Below are 17,711 nucleotides of genomic sequence, written 5' to 3' on the forward strand. Positions count from 1 at the left end.
CAGGATGACCAATTTAACTAGAAACCCTGCAATGAGTGTTGGCAGCACTTACAATGCTAACATCTCGTGATCGTCAACTGCGATCACCATTTTCATGACACGATAAAAGTGAGCCAGTCTCAGCTGACGTTTGTTCCACTCTCTGCATGACTTCCCTATCTGAATGTCAAAGAGTAGGAAGTTTTTCTGCGTAATATCTACTCCCAGCAGAAGCGCTATCTGCATAAGCTCCCAAAGCAAGTAACACCAAATTAGAGTCATCAAATTAGAGTCAACATATTCTCTATTGGAATACCTTGCCATAACTTAATAATTTGCAAGAAACGAAACGAAATGAATTATCATGCAGTCTGATAAACTATAACTTTCGTCAGACATCGAACTATCTGAGTATTTCTTACAATATCCTCCCATTATCAACGTTTATAGATACTAGTACAGACAGAGACAACCAGTAATAGAATATACAATAAATAAATCGTATTCCGTAATTGAGCAAACTTCAAATTCAAATTTCTCGAAAACGAAGCTTTAGATGAAAAAATTGTATACCACATTTTTTCCTTATTTTTTTGCATAGAAATACTCCTTAGCCTGTTGTACTACGATTTTCCAACCACCCTGTATAACAGTATCTGGTGTAAAAAATGCACTCAAGTTCAAGGTAGGTGAGAATGTCCTAACCTGCAAACGATACATGTTCTTGTCCAATCCCAAACTATAAACACATAACGAGAATTTACTATATCTAAATTACAACTGTTCTTTAATTCAGCTACATGCAATTTCACGCTAAAATATGTTTAAAAAATGAAGCAATTAAGGCTGCTTAATTTCTAACTCTTCTCTGTATGCTAAGTGTTCCAAAGTTTCCCTACAACAAGTGCATGAAACAAAATAGTAGTTCCACAACTTCGACCAATCAAATTAGAATACCCCTTGAGACAGTTGTCACTTTGTTAAAACATATCCAGATGGAACAGTCTAATTGTGAGAACAGCTCCGCGGCTAAGCCAGAAATAGTAAATTATCGTCTACGCTCAGAGTTCATTAGGGATGGAATCATAAATTTTAGAGGGGAGCATTGTTAAGTCAGCATTATTGTAGACGGAAAAAGCCCGAGTTATTTCAACGTGGCAGATCAATCAATATCCTACGAGTAAGAGATTGTATGCCTGATTTTCTGGGTTCAACGTAGTCTTGCGATCCGTTGTATATTAATGACCGTTCCGCGCCATACAGTGGCTGAACAATAGCCTACCAAGAACAATGCTGAACATCGATTCAGATAACTCAATCACGGCAGCCTAATTCTATGTAACGTAGGATCAAGATGCATTCCATGTATCTAATGGTACCATAATGCACTTTTCGTTGGGATAGTGATCTTAAGCACACAACCGGAACTGTAAATCGTCTAAGTTGACAGTGGCCTGATCAACAAGGGATTTGGATGCAAACGTCGCTGTAAGCTGTTTACTGACTTGCTGAAGGAATTAGTAAGGAGCATGAAAATAAACATAGATATCCTAAGTCTTGTTAGGGTGGCGACAAATGTACTTAAAGGATTTACGTAAATTGTGGTATTGGAAAGCTATAATACAGTACCTGATTAAAAATAGCAACTTGATTGAATTCTTAGATAGATAGGCGTGTGTGTACTTGGGGAAGAAAATGGTTAGGTAACTGCAGCATTACCAAAGGTATTGATACCTGAGAAACTATTCTACTTCCTATCTAATACTCCACTTGCATCTAAAGTAATCATATCAGTGATAAACGCTGACGATAAACTGGCAAATAGTCAGCAATCCACCTGATTGAATCAAGCCTTCTGTTCTAGTCATTTGACTAAACCTAGTCATTCACCTAGAAGTGCTTATTCCAATCATATTTAATCACCAGAGTACCCAATTTATCTGAGTTAGAGGATGCAGATCTACCAATGAAGTTTTCCAAGTAAACCGAATTAGAGAATCTCTTTAATAAGGCGCTCGAGATTTCTAGGCGTGGCGAAGATGTTACGTCTGCTCACGGATGAATAAGTAAACAAATAAGAGTGGCATCATTTACGGGATATAGTCGAGGGCGTTTGTTAGCCCTGAATTAAATGAGCATCGTTACGGTGCCAGCGATTTTCTGGCAACCGGGGCGAATAGATTTCCGGCCTGCGGGGAAGTTCCCCGAATAAAGTAGAAAGAAGCAGGAAAAAGGGGCCGAAGAGACGGTGGGAAAGCTGAACGGTTGGCCTCCCCTTCCTCATTGTCGGCAGACGGCGGAGCCACTGGATACGGGCGAAAGTTTTCTGGTCTGTTGGAGGGTTTCTCGCCTTTGCGAAAATTCGACGGTTTCACGGTGACTTGGATAAATAATGTACGACGATATCGGGGGATAATAGCGCACAGATGAAGGAAATCGAGGCCGACCGAGTCCCAGGTATCCTTGGATCTAGCACGTGTCTACGCGCCGCAATGAACTTTACCAAGAATCCGATATTAGATAATACGAAACGCAAACTAAGTAACTTCTCTTAACGAGCAGATGATATTTCCCAAACCATTTGCACGTAATGGTTATCCGATAGATTAAACGAATTAACGCCTCCAATGTTTGTTCTTCGTCAGTGGCAGTTGTGTCTGATTGGTTCTTTATACCTTCTGACTGGGAAGTGAAGGGTTCGTTCCTTTGGGAAACGAGATTTTTTAACTCGATTTGACATTTTACGGGGTAAAATGAACTTGTTATTAGGCTAAGAATTCGAGAAAATAATTTGGTGCCAAAATCAGCATGCATGATATGAGTTTTCAATAATTTGGAATATATGAAATTATATTTTAGAAGTCTGTAGCTTTTTGTTTATTGGTATTTTATGATATTATAAATCAATTTAAAATAGTGTTATAATTTTGTTGACATTTTAAACAATTTATGCCATTTGTCAGTGGTGAATTGCTTTTATCTATGTTCAGATCTACTATAATAAAATTTTGTTTCCTATTTTTTCTAGACTTCCTTGGAATTTCTAGTAGAATTTAGTTAGCAATTCGAGAGAGACTGTAGGTGAAACAATCGATAATTCAATTTTATCTGTGAATTCGAAGAGAATTGTCTTACTACACCTACTTTAGGTTATCGAGGTTTCAGAATTTGATTGGGAATGAAGATCAACTGATTGTTTTCCGACAAAATTCAATTCTAGAATACCGTTCCACTTAAAACCTAATATGCGAAGAAATATATAAGGAGGATATAAATCTATCTATTTTTAAATATTTCTTGATATTCTTAAGTATTCACCTATTTAAACTTTCATCTGAATTTTTCATGATTATTAATTATTACTGAACTGCAAAGTTATAAATTACTAATTTTGAATTAGATATATGAGTATTGATCACTTCTATATTTACTTCAGCCAAAATGGAACAAGATTCCACTTTTATTTATCTTTAATTCTACATATGGATTTCTTATTCCTATTATTTTTACTGATTCTATAAGTTAATTCCGTTAAAAGAGTTAGTTGATATGAGAAATAGAATTTTACAAGCAATTTCTTATATGAACATAAAAAAATAACTGAGAAATATAAAGCCATTCAATACTCACAAAAATAATCAGAAAACTATTCCGTTACAGTTGGACTCCTTCTCAGTAAAGGCCAATAGACACTTTACAAGTTTAACCCTTGAATCCTTCGCAACTATTCTGAAACTGCCATGTACGTAACTCGAAACAAAGGAAACTAAATTGCTCACATACTAAAAGTAAAAATAGTACAGGTAAAAAATAGTAACCAACACAAAAATGCCATAAACAAACCCATTATTATAACACCTCACCAAGGAACAATGCAATCCCGCATTACAACACTCGCGCCGCGAGAAACATTCCTCAGCGCATTCTAGACCTCACGTTTCAGCGTCCAGCTCGAACGAAAAATAAGCGTCCTGAATGACGAAATGAATTACCCAAATTTGCTCGTTGACGCGGCCGCGCCATCAAATGTCACTTTCTGTTGGTCCATGTTAAATATACCTTCAAATGCGTTACCATTATACGCGTCGTTGACGGAAAAACACACGGACGCACGACCACCAGCCAAGTCACCCTACACACCCACAGTCCTCCGTATTTTCAATCAGTTGCGTCGTGTTGTGTCACGTCATGTCACTAAACGCGCGCTCGAATGTTTCCGCGAGCAAACTTTGAAGAAACTTTGCCGTAGCGCTTTCGACTCGTTATCTACTACTTCGCCCATCTTTACATCCACAGTTGCACTGGCGCAAATAGAACGCGTCTACAGTCGCGAAACAGCTGTCGGATCCACGTCTCTGGATGTGTGCACCTAAAAGGGTGGGCCTGGCGTGCAGTCGGGCGACGCTGACTCTAATCGCGTACGAGATGCCCCCACTTAATCACCCAGTCACACGGAGGCCCAGGAGGCTCGTCCCCCCACTGAGTCATGCGGAGGACCCAGAAGATTCGTCCCCCACCACGGTCCCTACAAGACCACATGTCACTTCGCCGATCCTTGCGCGACACCCCAAGGCTGGGACTTATTAGGTACATTCGATATTAATGAAGGTTCTGACGGACTCATCACTGACCTTCCACGAAGGCTGGACAGGCGAGGAGCAGCTGCGCGACGACGTAAATCGCTGACACGGGGACGCGGTTCAGCGACATCCATCTAGGACTTGGCGTGACGCCGCGACGAAGAAGGACGATTCGCGCCGGAATCTCGGTGCGGACTGGCACACGAGGGGGTTACTCCGCTCGCCAGCGACGAGACTGAGCCGAGAGGGTGAGAAAGGGGATGGTGCGGCGGTGGGATGGAGGGAGACGGTGAGGAAGAGAGAAAGAGAGAGGGAAAGGCATCCTTTCTCGAGTGCCGTGAGCTTTAGGGTTGGTTCGCATGCGCCCGTTTGGGTTCACGTGCCCTCCGCCATCGCGGACCATAGGACCCGCCTTCCTCATACGAAAGACACGTTCTCAGGATAGTGAAAAAGACACATAGAACATAGGTTCCGTCGTTGCTCTAAAGAATCCAACCACGAAAGTCTCCCTCAGGACTGATAGACGCTCGAGATCTCTAACTTTGACTACCCCGGCATGTCGACCTGTTTGTTTTGATGATACTCTGGTATTTACGTTGACAACCGTTCGCCACTTCCTTGGGTCAGTGAATAGTGAATGATCAGTCGATTACTTCTTTGGGTAATGTTGGATGCTGAGACTTTGCAATGTCAGGGGCAGTTATTTTTGACGGGTTTCAAGACAGTTACTTTTATAAGTGGATGTTGCATTAGGTAGATAGTTGTAGGTACTCCTAGGCCATGCACCAAGGATTATTGTTGGTTTGAATTATTTTTTGTGCTATTTTGAGAGATATTTATCGATATTGAAGTAGACTGATTTTGTAATTATCAAAGGAGGTTACTGACTGTTCTGTATTAGAGTCTTCATACATTGTTGGCTAAGGTATTTTTATAGATACTGGCGCCTCTGATGGACTATCTGTTATGCATCTCTTTAAAAGAGTCTGGATAATTTCTTGGTCATATTGGTACCTCTCTGATCAGAAGTGTTTTAAATTACAAGATTTAAGAGTTAGCACTTGGATGGAATCCGGGTTTGATTAGTTGCACCTATGGAACACATGCATTGTTGTCATTGGCTAAATCAGTCACATCTATCAACATCACGTGACGAAAGTGAGGACAGGAGGAGCGAATGATGAACCTCTCTTATTCTATACCATACCAGGTTCCAACTCCTAAGATCTGCAGAGCAAGTACATGGGAACTATGCATAGGAACTTTTTCCATGGGACATCGATCGATTAGTCGATATTTCTAATCATCGGTTCCCTTTAACGAAAAGCAGGTTGCAATACCCATAGAATACTCGAAAAGGGATTTTTTCATTTTTATTGTATTTCATATATAGTTCCTTTGTGACAGTTTCAAAACTATAATTTATGAACAAAAAGAAAAAAAGAATAGAGCATAAAAATTGTAAAATGTGAATACCTCCAAAAGCATTGATAACTTATAAAATTGGGAACGTATGAAATCGATAAACCATTTAACAATCGTATTAATATTAAAAAGACGTTTTGAGAGCAACTGAATGTCTAAAGATTTTCCAAGCATATTATTAGTACGACGGAGAATCACTAAAATAGAATAACCAAACATATTTAGATTGCTAACCTAACAATAAGTACCAACACATGAAGATTAAATGTATCAACTTTTTGTATAATTTACTGGACAGTTTTCAGGTATTACTATTTTTACTAAAAAATTTTAAGAAATAAGCGAAATAATTTATACTTGAATTTTTGCAATTGAATCAACCCCAAGAATAAAACTTTGTTATTCTAAAAATGTACTTTGCAGGCACCTGCTTTAAAACCTGTTTTTAAATTCACTTTTTCCAAGTAAATTTTTTTAATGTTACACCAGTTGTCAGTCAAGTACATGCGTTCTCGTTGAATTTCCCAATGCAATTTCCACGAAACTGAAAAAACTCATATCCACATATTTTCCTTAATTTCGCCCGAATGTTCGTTCAGTTGCAATACGCAATGCTCCACAACAGATTCTTTACAAATATTTGAATCAGATTCCGCCTTGGTACTTTCCCGATAGCCAATTTCGACACGGATACATATTTTCCAGGAAAAATCGATACACAGACACCGCCAGGGTCACAATTCCCATCGATATTAACCCGAAAAGCGTGCAGCATCCCGTCACGAGACCGTTTGCCTCGGGACGACGGAAAATTCGCCTTTAAACTCTGACTGGCGAGTTCCCTTCCACTGAGGGGGGAGGAGATGGGTAGAAGTCATCCGGAAAAGGTTCCCAGGAAGAGTTTAAGCGTTTCACGTCTTTCAGGAGCGTGGCATGCGAAGTAGCGCGAGTCATAAACCCAACCCACCGGCCGGCACAGTATTCGTAACAGACATTATAGTACCTACATCGCACTATTTCGAAGAATGACTTTAAGTGCGAGTGTACCGAAAGTTTCGCGAAGGTGTCCTCGTAAACCGGTAAGAGATGGCTTCAAGGTGACGGCAGGAAGCGAAACGTGTTTCTAACTCCCCTGCGTCTGCCGCCCCTTTTGCCTCGTGTCCCTCTTCCCCTATTCTTCAGCTTCGCGCTGTTTCCACGCTTAACCCCTCGCCGTGTTTCTTTTTCACCTTTCCTGTTTTCATTGGCGAGACGAAGTCGACGAGATTTCCACTCGCGTTTAGACATCTTCATGCGCAACACCGCTGGATGCTTCGTCGCGCGTTATTGACAGCAATTACGGGACGACATTGTGCATTCCATTGTTGCTGCCAGTTGGCTAGTCTGGGTGCTTAAAATTGCTTTTTTTATGTTTTTGTGATTGCTGCATTCGTGTGAAGTGTTATATTTGATTTTTTATGAAGCGATATATTTTGAGTTTTATTGTCTTGTTAGTTTGTTTTCAATTGTGACCCATGCGCCCTCGTTTTAGCGGGTCTCCAGTGACCTGACTGAAGAAACAATCGCCTGCATGACCCATTGATCATCCCTAACACTTGACCAGGTCGCACTGGTCATCCCTAATTCTGGACTAGCTCCCACTGGTCATCTCTAACTCTTGCTAAGCTTCCACTGGTTATCCCTGATCCTTGGACTGCAGTACGATTTTCCAGAGTTGAACGCTGGGTGTGCCAAGCTCACTGATTGGATAAAGCGGATTCCTTCATCTACAAGGCATTCTCTGCTAAATTAATTACTTTCGCTAAGAAGGAATGATAACAGACGCAAGACAAAAATAGAGAATAAGCAAGGACCTGTGATAACCCATGACTAAGTATTCGTAGATAATTAGTTAAAGCCCAATGAGTAGGACGTGCATAGCGAGGGAGAAGCACCATTCACGAGCTACAGAAGTGACAACATCGCAAGTTAGAGGACCCAGCCAACAGAGCTCAACTCTCGGATTGTAGCTCCTACTAAAGTCGGGTTGCTTTGAGACAGGCATATATGTATAAGACTACATGTAGCATTGAGTGTACTTCCAATGAGAGGCCAATGAAGCCAAAATGAGAGTACAGATATACATCTTCCTGTTTCTTTTCGACATATCTCTGACGCATGCGCATTACGCTCAAACAGACATAAAAACGATAAAGCTATATACTTCTCATATATCTCTATCCTTCTACCTTGGTTTCAGCATGCAGTTCCGATGCCCCATATATGTAGTCTCATAGATACAGTAGTGCTGGAGTATCGGTCCAGAATTCTCCCGGATTTACGGTCCGTTTCTATCCCCGCCAATTTTTGGAACTGGCACCCCCAAGTGGCACAAACAAACACACGACAGACCAAGTAGCCCATAACGAGTCCCAATGACCTCGCTACCCCTGTCGGGTGTCCGTGTCTCACTTGCACTCAGTATTTCTCAGTTTACTTCCACACTAGCTCCGAAGAAAGCAAGCGCAAGAAGAAAATATTCGAGTATTCCTAGACCTAGAACCACCCTTAATAATAGTCCAGATATGGTCTCGACTTATGATTTTCCCTTCCTTTTGATCTGCCGTTTCCTCCCACACTCAGTACCACCTCTTCAGGTCTGGCACCCTTTGGTGCTGTAGGCCTTCTTTATGTTCTCACCTGCGGGACAGCAATTGTCTATTCATCACGCGCCGCGAGAGGTCTACCCAAATTATGGTTAAAAGAGTAAAGCATGTTATATATGTATATTAAGGAGGATTTATACGGGTCGCCCCTCTTAACTAGCTGACCAATAGGTCTACTTTGGTAACTCTTGTGAGGATGCAGGGAGAGACGGACATTGTGTGGGCCATTAAGGTATAGTTTGTTTTTTCTGCCTGCAAGTGGGGTGGTGGGACCTGCACCATCGAATACCGATTTTGCGATTGCGCTTTCACGTTGGAGTCAAAATTCTCTCTTATATCTAGTGCTAAGTTGGTGGTTTTCAGACAGTAGCTGAAGATATAAAGGAGACATCCATATGGTTCATATGGAGTGTTTCCATCCATCTCTTTGGCTCACTACTAGGTAGATTTGCGTCTTTTGTAAAGGGAAATCGATGGATGCATCGGGTCTCTATTTGTAGCAACCTCTGTGCTATAGTGAGATCTGGGAAATCGATAATTATCGAGCTAATGGCTCGAAATGGATGATCCTTTAATAGTGTATTTAGTGTAAACGTTTTTCGATTGCCTTACTCAATAAACAGGAATAATTTATATCCGACACATTTTCGAATAGGTAAAAGTTTTTGAAAAAATTTGAAACAATTCATGTAAAGTCTTCAAACATTCCAAATTGAGATTAAAATAAAAAATTCATTTTTTAAGAAGGAAGGCTTTTTCAGAAATATCGACACAAAAATGACTCTTGTTTACAAAGTAAGGATTAATATTCCTAATGCATTCTATATACCTAGTGTGTTCAGTGCATTAAGTGCATTCAGCGTATCTAGTGTATGATTAATACAAAATTGAAGAAAAGCTCATGTTCTGCAAAAATTTTATGTAAACAGTATGGAAATTAGTTTACACTACGTATCACATATTCGCCTCACTTTAAAAAAGTGAATGTAAATTTATTTAAAAATTGTTTCCCTTTTACTAATGCATTTCTGTTTGCTTTTGTTTATTACAAAAATTTTACATTAACATTACAATTTCCAAATCATTGCAAACATAAGCAAACATTTCTATAAATTGTACAATTTTATACCAAATATGTCATATTGATCGTTTCTATCATATAAAATAAAGTCAGTCAAAAAAATTGTGGTATTTGTAGCAGTGTTCAATTATGAGGAAGTTAAAATTAAAAATATGTTAAAAAAATAATAATCTAATAAAGAATGCGAATATTAATAATGGTATAGATACTAATTGATTTTATATTTTAGGTTAAAAATATTTAAAAAAATAACAGTGGCATATGAAATGAACTTATAAGAAAATGTTAATAAATATAACTCACTAGAATCACATTTATATATTCTTTAATATATAGATCTATTTATAGCAGCATTTACAATTAGCAGGTAGTTCTAGCGTTAAATCTGTGAGTGACATTTCATTAAACTTTGTACATCAATAAAGTATTCAAAAATATTTTTTTCATATTTATTCACAATTTACGCTGAAATAGAAGTGACTCCCACAGTGAGGAGTGAAAAACATTTTTGAATCATTATTGGATGTTGAATAAAAGTTTCAGTGGAACAATCACGTACTTTTCATCGCGGCACACAGTTGTATACATATGTAGTTATTACGTATGAACATCAATTCACTCAAAAATATACACAAAATACAATGGTACCCCCCTCCATAAAATATACTGTTTCTATAAAAAAATTGTCATTCTAGCATTTTATATTCATATCTAATCGACAGAGGAAAATGAAAAATTTTTATTTCTCGTGTTGTCAAACAATATACTCGTACAAAAATTTCATTGTTTAAATTTTACTAAAAAATTGCAGTCCATTCGTATCCCAAATACGAAGTGGATGTTTCGTAGCTTGGAACTGGTGTACTGAAAGTATTTAAAGAGACGATGAGCACCAAAATCATTAATCATGAAGATCGCGTGGTGTCGCATTCATACCACGAACTTAATTCACCCCGTCCTATTTAGCATGCGCTATTATGAAACTTTGAAGCGTGATTGACTGTACCACGTACGCAATTGTTGTAACGATCACAGAGACGATGGTCTGTTCAACGATATCGATTTATCAACGTCGGTGCAACAACGCGACGTTGCACATTGTTTCATATGGGTACTATAAAATGTATCAAATTTTAATCTGCTGCATAATATTATCATCATTAAGAACTTGCGCACAGATTGTTTGAAATATGATTGTCTGTGCCAATTAATGTAATTACAAAACGAGTCGAAGTTTCAATTGCTGAATCATGAAACGTTAGGATGAATGTGAATGTATTAACTAGTAGAGCCACAGAATTAATAACTATTGACAATATTATTCGCGTGATTCCTTTAGTTCCGTAATTATAGTGAATCCTGATAATAATTTTAGAATTAATCAGAAACTCATTAGGTCGGCAGTACATTTTCTATTGTGAGACTATGGTTTCTCATTTTGGGTTAAAAATATTAAAAATGTAAAATTGCAGAAAATGCAGAAGTGTTAAAAATGTACCTCTTGAGTACAGTAAATCAAGATCTCATTCAAGTATTCAAATGCTATAGAAATATTTGACATTTTTTAGTTACGAATAATTGAAAATGAAAAAAGACATTTTTTATTTCTATTTGCATATACTATAGAGACGTGCTAAAAAAGTCTTAAAGATATCCAGTGAAGTCCTAAAAATGTCCATAAGACATTTTTGAAACGTCTGAAGTTACAAATCAGTGTCTTTAGGACTTTTTGAAAGATATTCATAAGACATCTTAAGGATGTTCAAATTACGTCTATAAGACGTGATAGACAAAAAATAAATATACTAAGATACACTGCGTGAATGTCTTAAAGACAATGTTTCTAAGACATCCATTTATGTCATAAGATGTTCAGGCAGACAATGGATATAAAATAGACGTCTTCAAGACGTCGTGTGCTATCTGGGGCCTCATCTCACGTTCGATACAAATAAAGTGTTATATTTGAGAGTCAAGCTAACCCAAGTCCATTTTTTTATAAAATTAAGTTCTATTTTATCAAAATGTACTATTGTTTCTATCGAAGAGCTAGGAAGTCTTCTCACTTCGAACTCTTTTGTCTCGCCGCATCGCGAAAAACTGCAAAAAGTGGTGGAGATAACGAAGATTAAAAACTATTTCTAAAAAATAACAAAAAAGAACTTGGATCAATTTTTCTCTCAGGTACAGAACTATACATTTATTCTATTCAAATGTTGGTAGGGTACTTGTCCATATTTTAATTCTGTGCCTTCGATAGAAAATTATCTGTTATACGTAAACTTTGGAATTATTTTTTATTTAAGTTTACTTCTTAACATGTAACAGTGAAAGAAAGGAAGTGTTAAACTTTTAGTAAAAATTCTTATCTCAAAAGTGAGTTTAATCTGAAGCCACAGAAATATGGAGATGTGTCCTAGGTGACAGTCTTTTTTACTGGTTCGTGTGATTAATACATGGCATTCATTTTCGATTGTTCGGAAATACGCCTTAAAGTCTCCTACAGGAACTGCAGTGAAATTCGCAATATCATTCTGATGCCATGATAGAAGTCCACAGAGATAACGTTTCACATTAGCGGAGGGAAAGAAGTGCTCCTTGAGGAGACCGTTATCTTAGCTAGAGTCATTCCAAGATCTGCCGTGGATCCAAAGTCAAACGTGCTTCTTCAGAATTTTAGATAGAAAGGCATCATACATTAAACATTCCACGGTCAATGAAAGCGCAGCTCCATACATTCTACCCGTTCTTTAACAGAATTAGCTTTTACCATTGATCGAATGAAACCTCAAATGAATACCGTCGTGATTTTCATTTCAACTGTTCCGAGCCGCCCCTTCTGGAATGTCGTCGGAAATTAAAAAAGAAAGCGAATGAGCTTAAGATTTGATTAACGATACTTGAACTGTGAATATCCAATCCGAACAACTGGATATTCTTTAACTGCCTTCATTTATAAATTTCGCAATCCCTTGAAGATATCAGCGTAATTCTTCAAATTGGAAATGTAATATAAGGTAATTGTCCTATGCTTGAACACTAACGTTAGTTTTATTTAATTTTAATCTTATATTATAATTTATCTAATAAAAAATACAATATAGTATCGTCGAGACATACATTTTTAGGTTATTCTCTTACTGGGACATTTGACATCTTAAACGTTCAAGTACCTGGACATTTATCTTACACAGAATATTTAAGATGAAGCAATTAAGCTACAGGAATGCAATTCAATTTTTGGGGTATACATTTTTAGGTTGTTCATTTACTAGGACATTTGACGACTTAAGTGTCCAGGTATAGGGACATTTACTAGGACATTTGACGCCTTAAGTGTTCAGGTATAGTAACATTTATCTTACAGAAAATATTTGAGTTAACCATATTAAATTACTTGGACGCAATTCAAGTTTCGAGGCATACAATTTTTAGGTTATCCAATTACTAGGGAATTCGACATCTTAAGCGCCCAGGTATAGGGACATTTTCCTTGCAGAGAATATTCAAGATGAAGTAATTAAAATTCAAACAACTTTTTTATTTTCTTAAATCTCTTAAATATGCTTTAGTGTCTCTACAAGGTAATAAATAATACATATAACGTAAAACCCTACGTGAGAATTTCAAACATCGTACCAATGCAGTCTATCCCAACAACTACTGTAACCTTTACATAATCATTCCTCAACTTGATGGCACAAGATATGCTCGCTAATGGGAAGTCGTTTTATTTCGATCAACATAAAATATCGACGGAATTGCACACTTAATGTGCGCTCCACATCTCTGACTGTACACCAAAGAGATAATTTTACAGCACGTTAGACGTTATAACGCCATACGTGCCGTCTGTGCTGCAATCAACGTGTAATCGAAGCGAATTTAAGGGTCGCGTGTATTTCCATATTGCATGAGACCATGATGACCGAACTTTTGTCGTAACCTTTTTCTCTTTACTTGAGAAAGATATTGGTCTCATAATAAGTAAATTGTTTATGACGCAAATAATTATAGTTCCATTTTGCTTAATTAATATTAAGCCGAAAGTAATAAATATTTTATCGGATAGAAAAACTGTTTACACTTTTATTCTTTTAAACAATATAATATTACAGTATGTTAAAAACAAACTTTTCAGTCTTCAATGTATTAGAAATTTATAGGGTGTACATGGATACTCATAATTAAATGAAGATTGAATTTAGTTATGAATATTCTACACTCATTTTTTTTATAATATTACAAATTTTATCTCTGATAATGATTTAAACCGTTTCAGAAGAAGCGGGAGAAGGTTTAAGAGGCAATTTTGCACGCCAAAATAACTGGAAAAGAAAGAATAACGAATCTAGAACGAAAGTTTCATTGTTTAATTATAAACGCTTGAAACTTTGATGAGAAACGTTTGAAAGCAGGCAATCCACTAATCTTCGGTACATATGGTGCACTATTTGCGGTCTAAACGACGCACGCCAATGGCCGACGGTTCACCTGCCCTCAGACGTTTCTAATTCAACTTTTAAAACACTTATAATTAAAACATGGCGGCGCTTTCATCGGTTTCCGAAAAAATCAACAAGAGACGCGCTCGGGAGCAGCTGTGGAGGACATCTCTATCAATATTCCATCAAGCCTGTAGAGTAACAGGGTTTCATTAAAACTGTGGTATGCTCCTCAAACGCGTTAAGCGTTTCGTTGCCATTTAACGCGGTGAAATATGTGACTGCTATATTAGAATGTTCAATAATTAGCTTCGTGGGTAATTAAAATTTCATTGTCATTACCTTCGAAAATGTAAATGCAACGTAATCGCGAGTCGTTGGCCATTTTATTAATATAAAATAATATCTGAGTGCGCACGAATTTCTACGTAAATTTCTATAATCTCGCGCGTGCATTTACGCAGGATATGAGCTGGAAAATTCTGGAAAAATAAACATTCGTAGTTTCAGCGATTTTTATGACGGCTGTGCGTTATACTCGTCGATTCGACGAAACAATTCTCATTAACAAGCGAGAAGCTCGTTTAAACTGAGAACAATTTATTTTGCGCGTAGGATCACTTTAATATTCGAATGGATTCGCAGTTATGAATAATTATGGAGGTTAAGGGTATACAGTGTGAGAAAGATAACGTGCACGAGTGTGTCTCTTATTGTTTTATACGTGCTCGATCGTGAAAAATATAAAGGAGAATTATAAACGTTCCACTGATCTCACCGTCACTGCTACGAGGACGAAAGTCGGTGAAACTTTTATAATTTCGCCAATGAACAAAGTTCAACTACAGATTAATCTTCGCGGTAATGAAAGTGTAGGAGGAGTAACTTTGAGTTGGTCGAATGAAAGCGTTACGTCAGTAGGCAAAGGTTCGCGATGGAATTTAGGAAAAACATGGCTGCAATGTTTGCGAGACTATCAGTTGATTAATCTATTGATATCTCAATCTTTTACTGGTTTTATCCTTTCCCAAAGATTTCAAATTATAGAGCAAGACTTCAGATACGAATATTTCCAGCGGAATGAAATAAAAGTAGAACTGAATTCTGAGTTACTGAAAATGGTAAGTAAAATTTGAGAACTCTGTTTTCATATCGTTAAATTTTAATACTGGATGTGAACAGATAATGTTGATAAATTGAGGAAATATTAGAAAAAATCGAAAGAAGCATTTAATAATAAGAAACTATAAATATGAAGCGTGTAAATTTTAGATTAGAGAGTGTATTATTATTTTAAAAATACAAATTTTGTAAATGTAACACTTGCAGGTTGTGAAAAATCGATATAAGGAAATTGTATCTCGCTAAATAATAAGCTTCATTAATTGAAAGCTTAATGAACTGATAATATATAGTATATAAAATAGCTATAATATGATACAGTAATGATTGTAGTTAATATATTTTATTGACTGAGACGACCCTACATGCCAAAATAAGATGAAAATCAATAGTCATAAACTTGTTTTTCACATTTCGTTTTAAGATTGCGTTTGAAACAGGTCCTTCGAATTCGTCAGTTCAAGCGCAGTAGTGGTATAAGTCCCTGCGTCACACCTAAGTCAGACGTTGCAGTAACAGTAGCCTAAGTGCCCAAGTAAGGTCTACTTTAAGCGTGCTTTTAATAATTAATAACTTGGAAAAGAAACATGAAACGTAATTCTGTTATTCTTGGTTTCCATTTTATTTTGATAGATAGAATCATATTTTAAAATTTGTGCCATCTGTTGTAAAACGTTCTGCATATAAAATTAATTACACATCTTTAATCCATAGGTATCTGTTTCAAAGAAGTTGTTTCTGATTTAACTTTTATTAAAGACCTTATTGCTGTGAATAATACTCTGCAAAGTCTCCTTTATTACACTGTCGAAACAATAGAGACTGTATGTTGATATACTCGATTATAAAAGAACATTAATATCTATCTCGCTATCCAAAGTATGTAAAGAATGATTGGTAGGTAAGAAATGTAGGACAGTTGGTTCGTAAGATTCGTTCTAGTATTAGGTTTCATTCCTTTGTACATAAAATCTCCTCGTATGTAAGATTCATGTTATAGTTCAAGCAAATGATATTGATCTTTAGCACTAAATATTCTGTGTAATCTTTACTTACTTAGGACCATACACTAACCATGTATGTAGAAACATAATAGAAACTTCAAATGGACAGAGGATTCAATTAACCAAGTTCACTGTCCGATTTACTACTTATGACATATAATTCTTTTCCCTGCTAAGCCTATTGCTCATATTGTCATTCCAAGTACATCACGAGTTCCACTAGAAGCTTACAATATGATGAACATAAATCAACCAAAACACGTGAATGCTCTAACATAAAGAAAGAACTACTCTAAAAATTCACATAGTGCACAAAAGATCAAATAAATTAACCGATAGGTAGGTACAAATATAAGTCTAGACCTGGACCAAGATTTCAGCCCCATTCACGAGAAACGAAGAACCTTAGAAGGTAAGTACAATAAACTTTCATTATGTGTTTATCACTTGGAACCAATCAGGAACATATATTATCGTACATAGTGCAGGCAATTCTCATCTCCTTTGAACTCGTATCGATTATTTGTGCCTGATAGAAACACATTTCAAGATAATCTTCCTCCCCTCGAAATGATGGGGAGAATAATGGACATGTAACGAATAAAATCTGACGGACATATAACAAAACTGTATAGAGCTAGACAGCTATAAACCTGACACCACGATTGCCATAAGCAAAATAAACAACTTGCACCCTAATATCAAGATGGAACAGAGATACATTAGGAGAGTGACGATAGGATGAATAGCCAACTTTCATTTCCCACAAAAAGAAAGGCTCCAGACAGCAAAGCTCAAACATGTAGCATTAAATAAATCCATCAGTGAATACCCGTAGCCAATACCAATGCGCGGTAATCACCGCTAAAAGAGCTAATAAAATCCCATCTCACCGAGGCAGCCGCAGAACAAAAAAGACAGAACAAGTCATGGCGGGCAGACGGCAAGAAGGAACGTCAAAACTCTTAGAAACCGTCCATTCCCCTAAGAACTGGAAGCTCATTTCCTGTCGGCGAGGTGCAAGCGAAAAGCGCGTAATTTGATTCCCGGGGAGAAGCGACCGAAAGCAGGGTTGGCACTCTCGGATGGAGTCGAAGTCGACAAAAGGAGGAGACCAGAGTTTGCTTTATTCATATCGTCCCGCGCGGAGCTTTGTCGTCTGCCCGCCACACTTTACACGCTCTAATGTCGGCCTGGCGAGAAGCTAAAGAGCAGCACAAACGAGAAAACTTGGCGGAACTTCGTTAATAACCATGCTGTTGTTTAACCTCTCGTACACGCGGCACCGCACTGAAGGACCCCTAGCTGGTAGCAGCGTGTGTGCTGGCGAAACCAGTCTAGGCCCTTAACCAGCGCCACGAGTGCGTTACAAGCAGTAATGTCATACAACCAGGGTGTATTATGTGGACCACAGGGAGCCTTGACGATAT

General features: G+C 37.5%; 1 protein-coding gene across 3 annotated transcripts in view; it reads right to left on the minus strand.

Annotated features, from left to right (window-relative positions):
* The window catches only part of LOC143181713 (neurotrimin), a 242,852-nt gene that overhangs the window by 114,386 nt on the left and 110,755 nt on the right, over positions 1–17,711 (minus strand). Inside the window, exon 1 of one of the 3 annotated variants that reach the window (XM_076382261.1) lies at positions 4,611–4,742. The exons of 1 other annotated variant lie outside the window; for it this stretch is intronic. In XM_076382261.1, the coding sequence (XP_076238376.1) occupies positions 4,611–4,689 (79 nt within the window). In that variant the 5' untranslated portion in view covers positions 4,690–4,742. Of the gene's footprint in view, positions 1–4,610; positions 4,743–17,711 lie in introns of those variants that run through there. One more of the 3 variants, XM_076382259.1, reaches the window with a different exon arrangement.

Source organism: Calliopsis andreniformis, chromosome 7 (genome assembly GCF_051401765.1).
Source record: "Calliopsis andreniformis isolate RMS-2024a chromosome 7, iyCalAndr_principal, whole genome shotgun sequence".
In the NCBI taxonomy this organism is placed as follows: Eukaryota; Metazoa; Arthropoda; class Insecta; order Hymenoptera; family Andrenidae; genus Calliopsis; species Calliopsis andreniformis.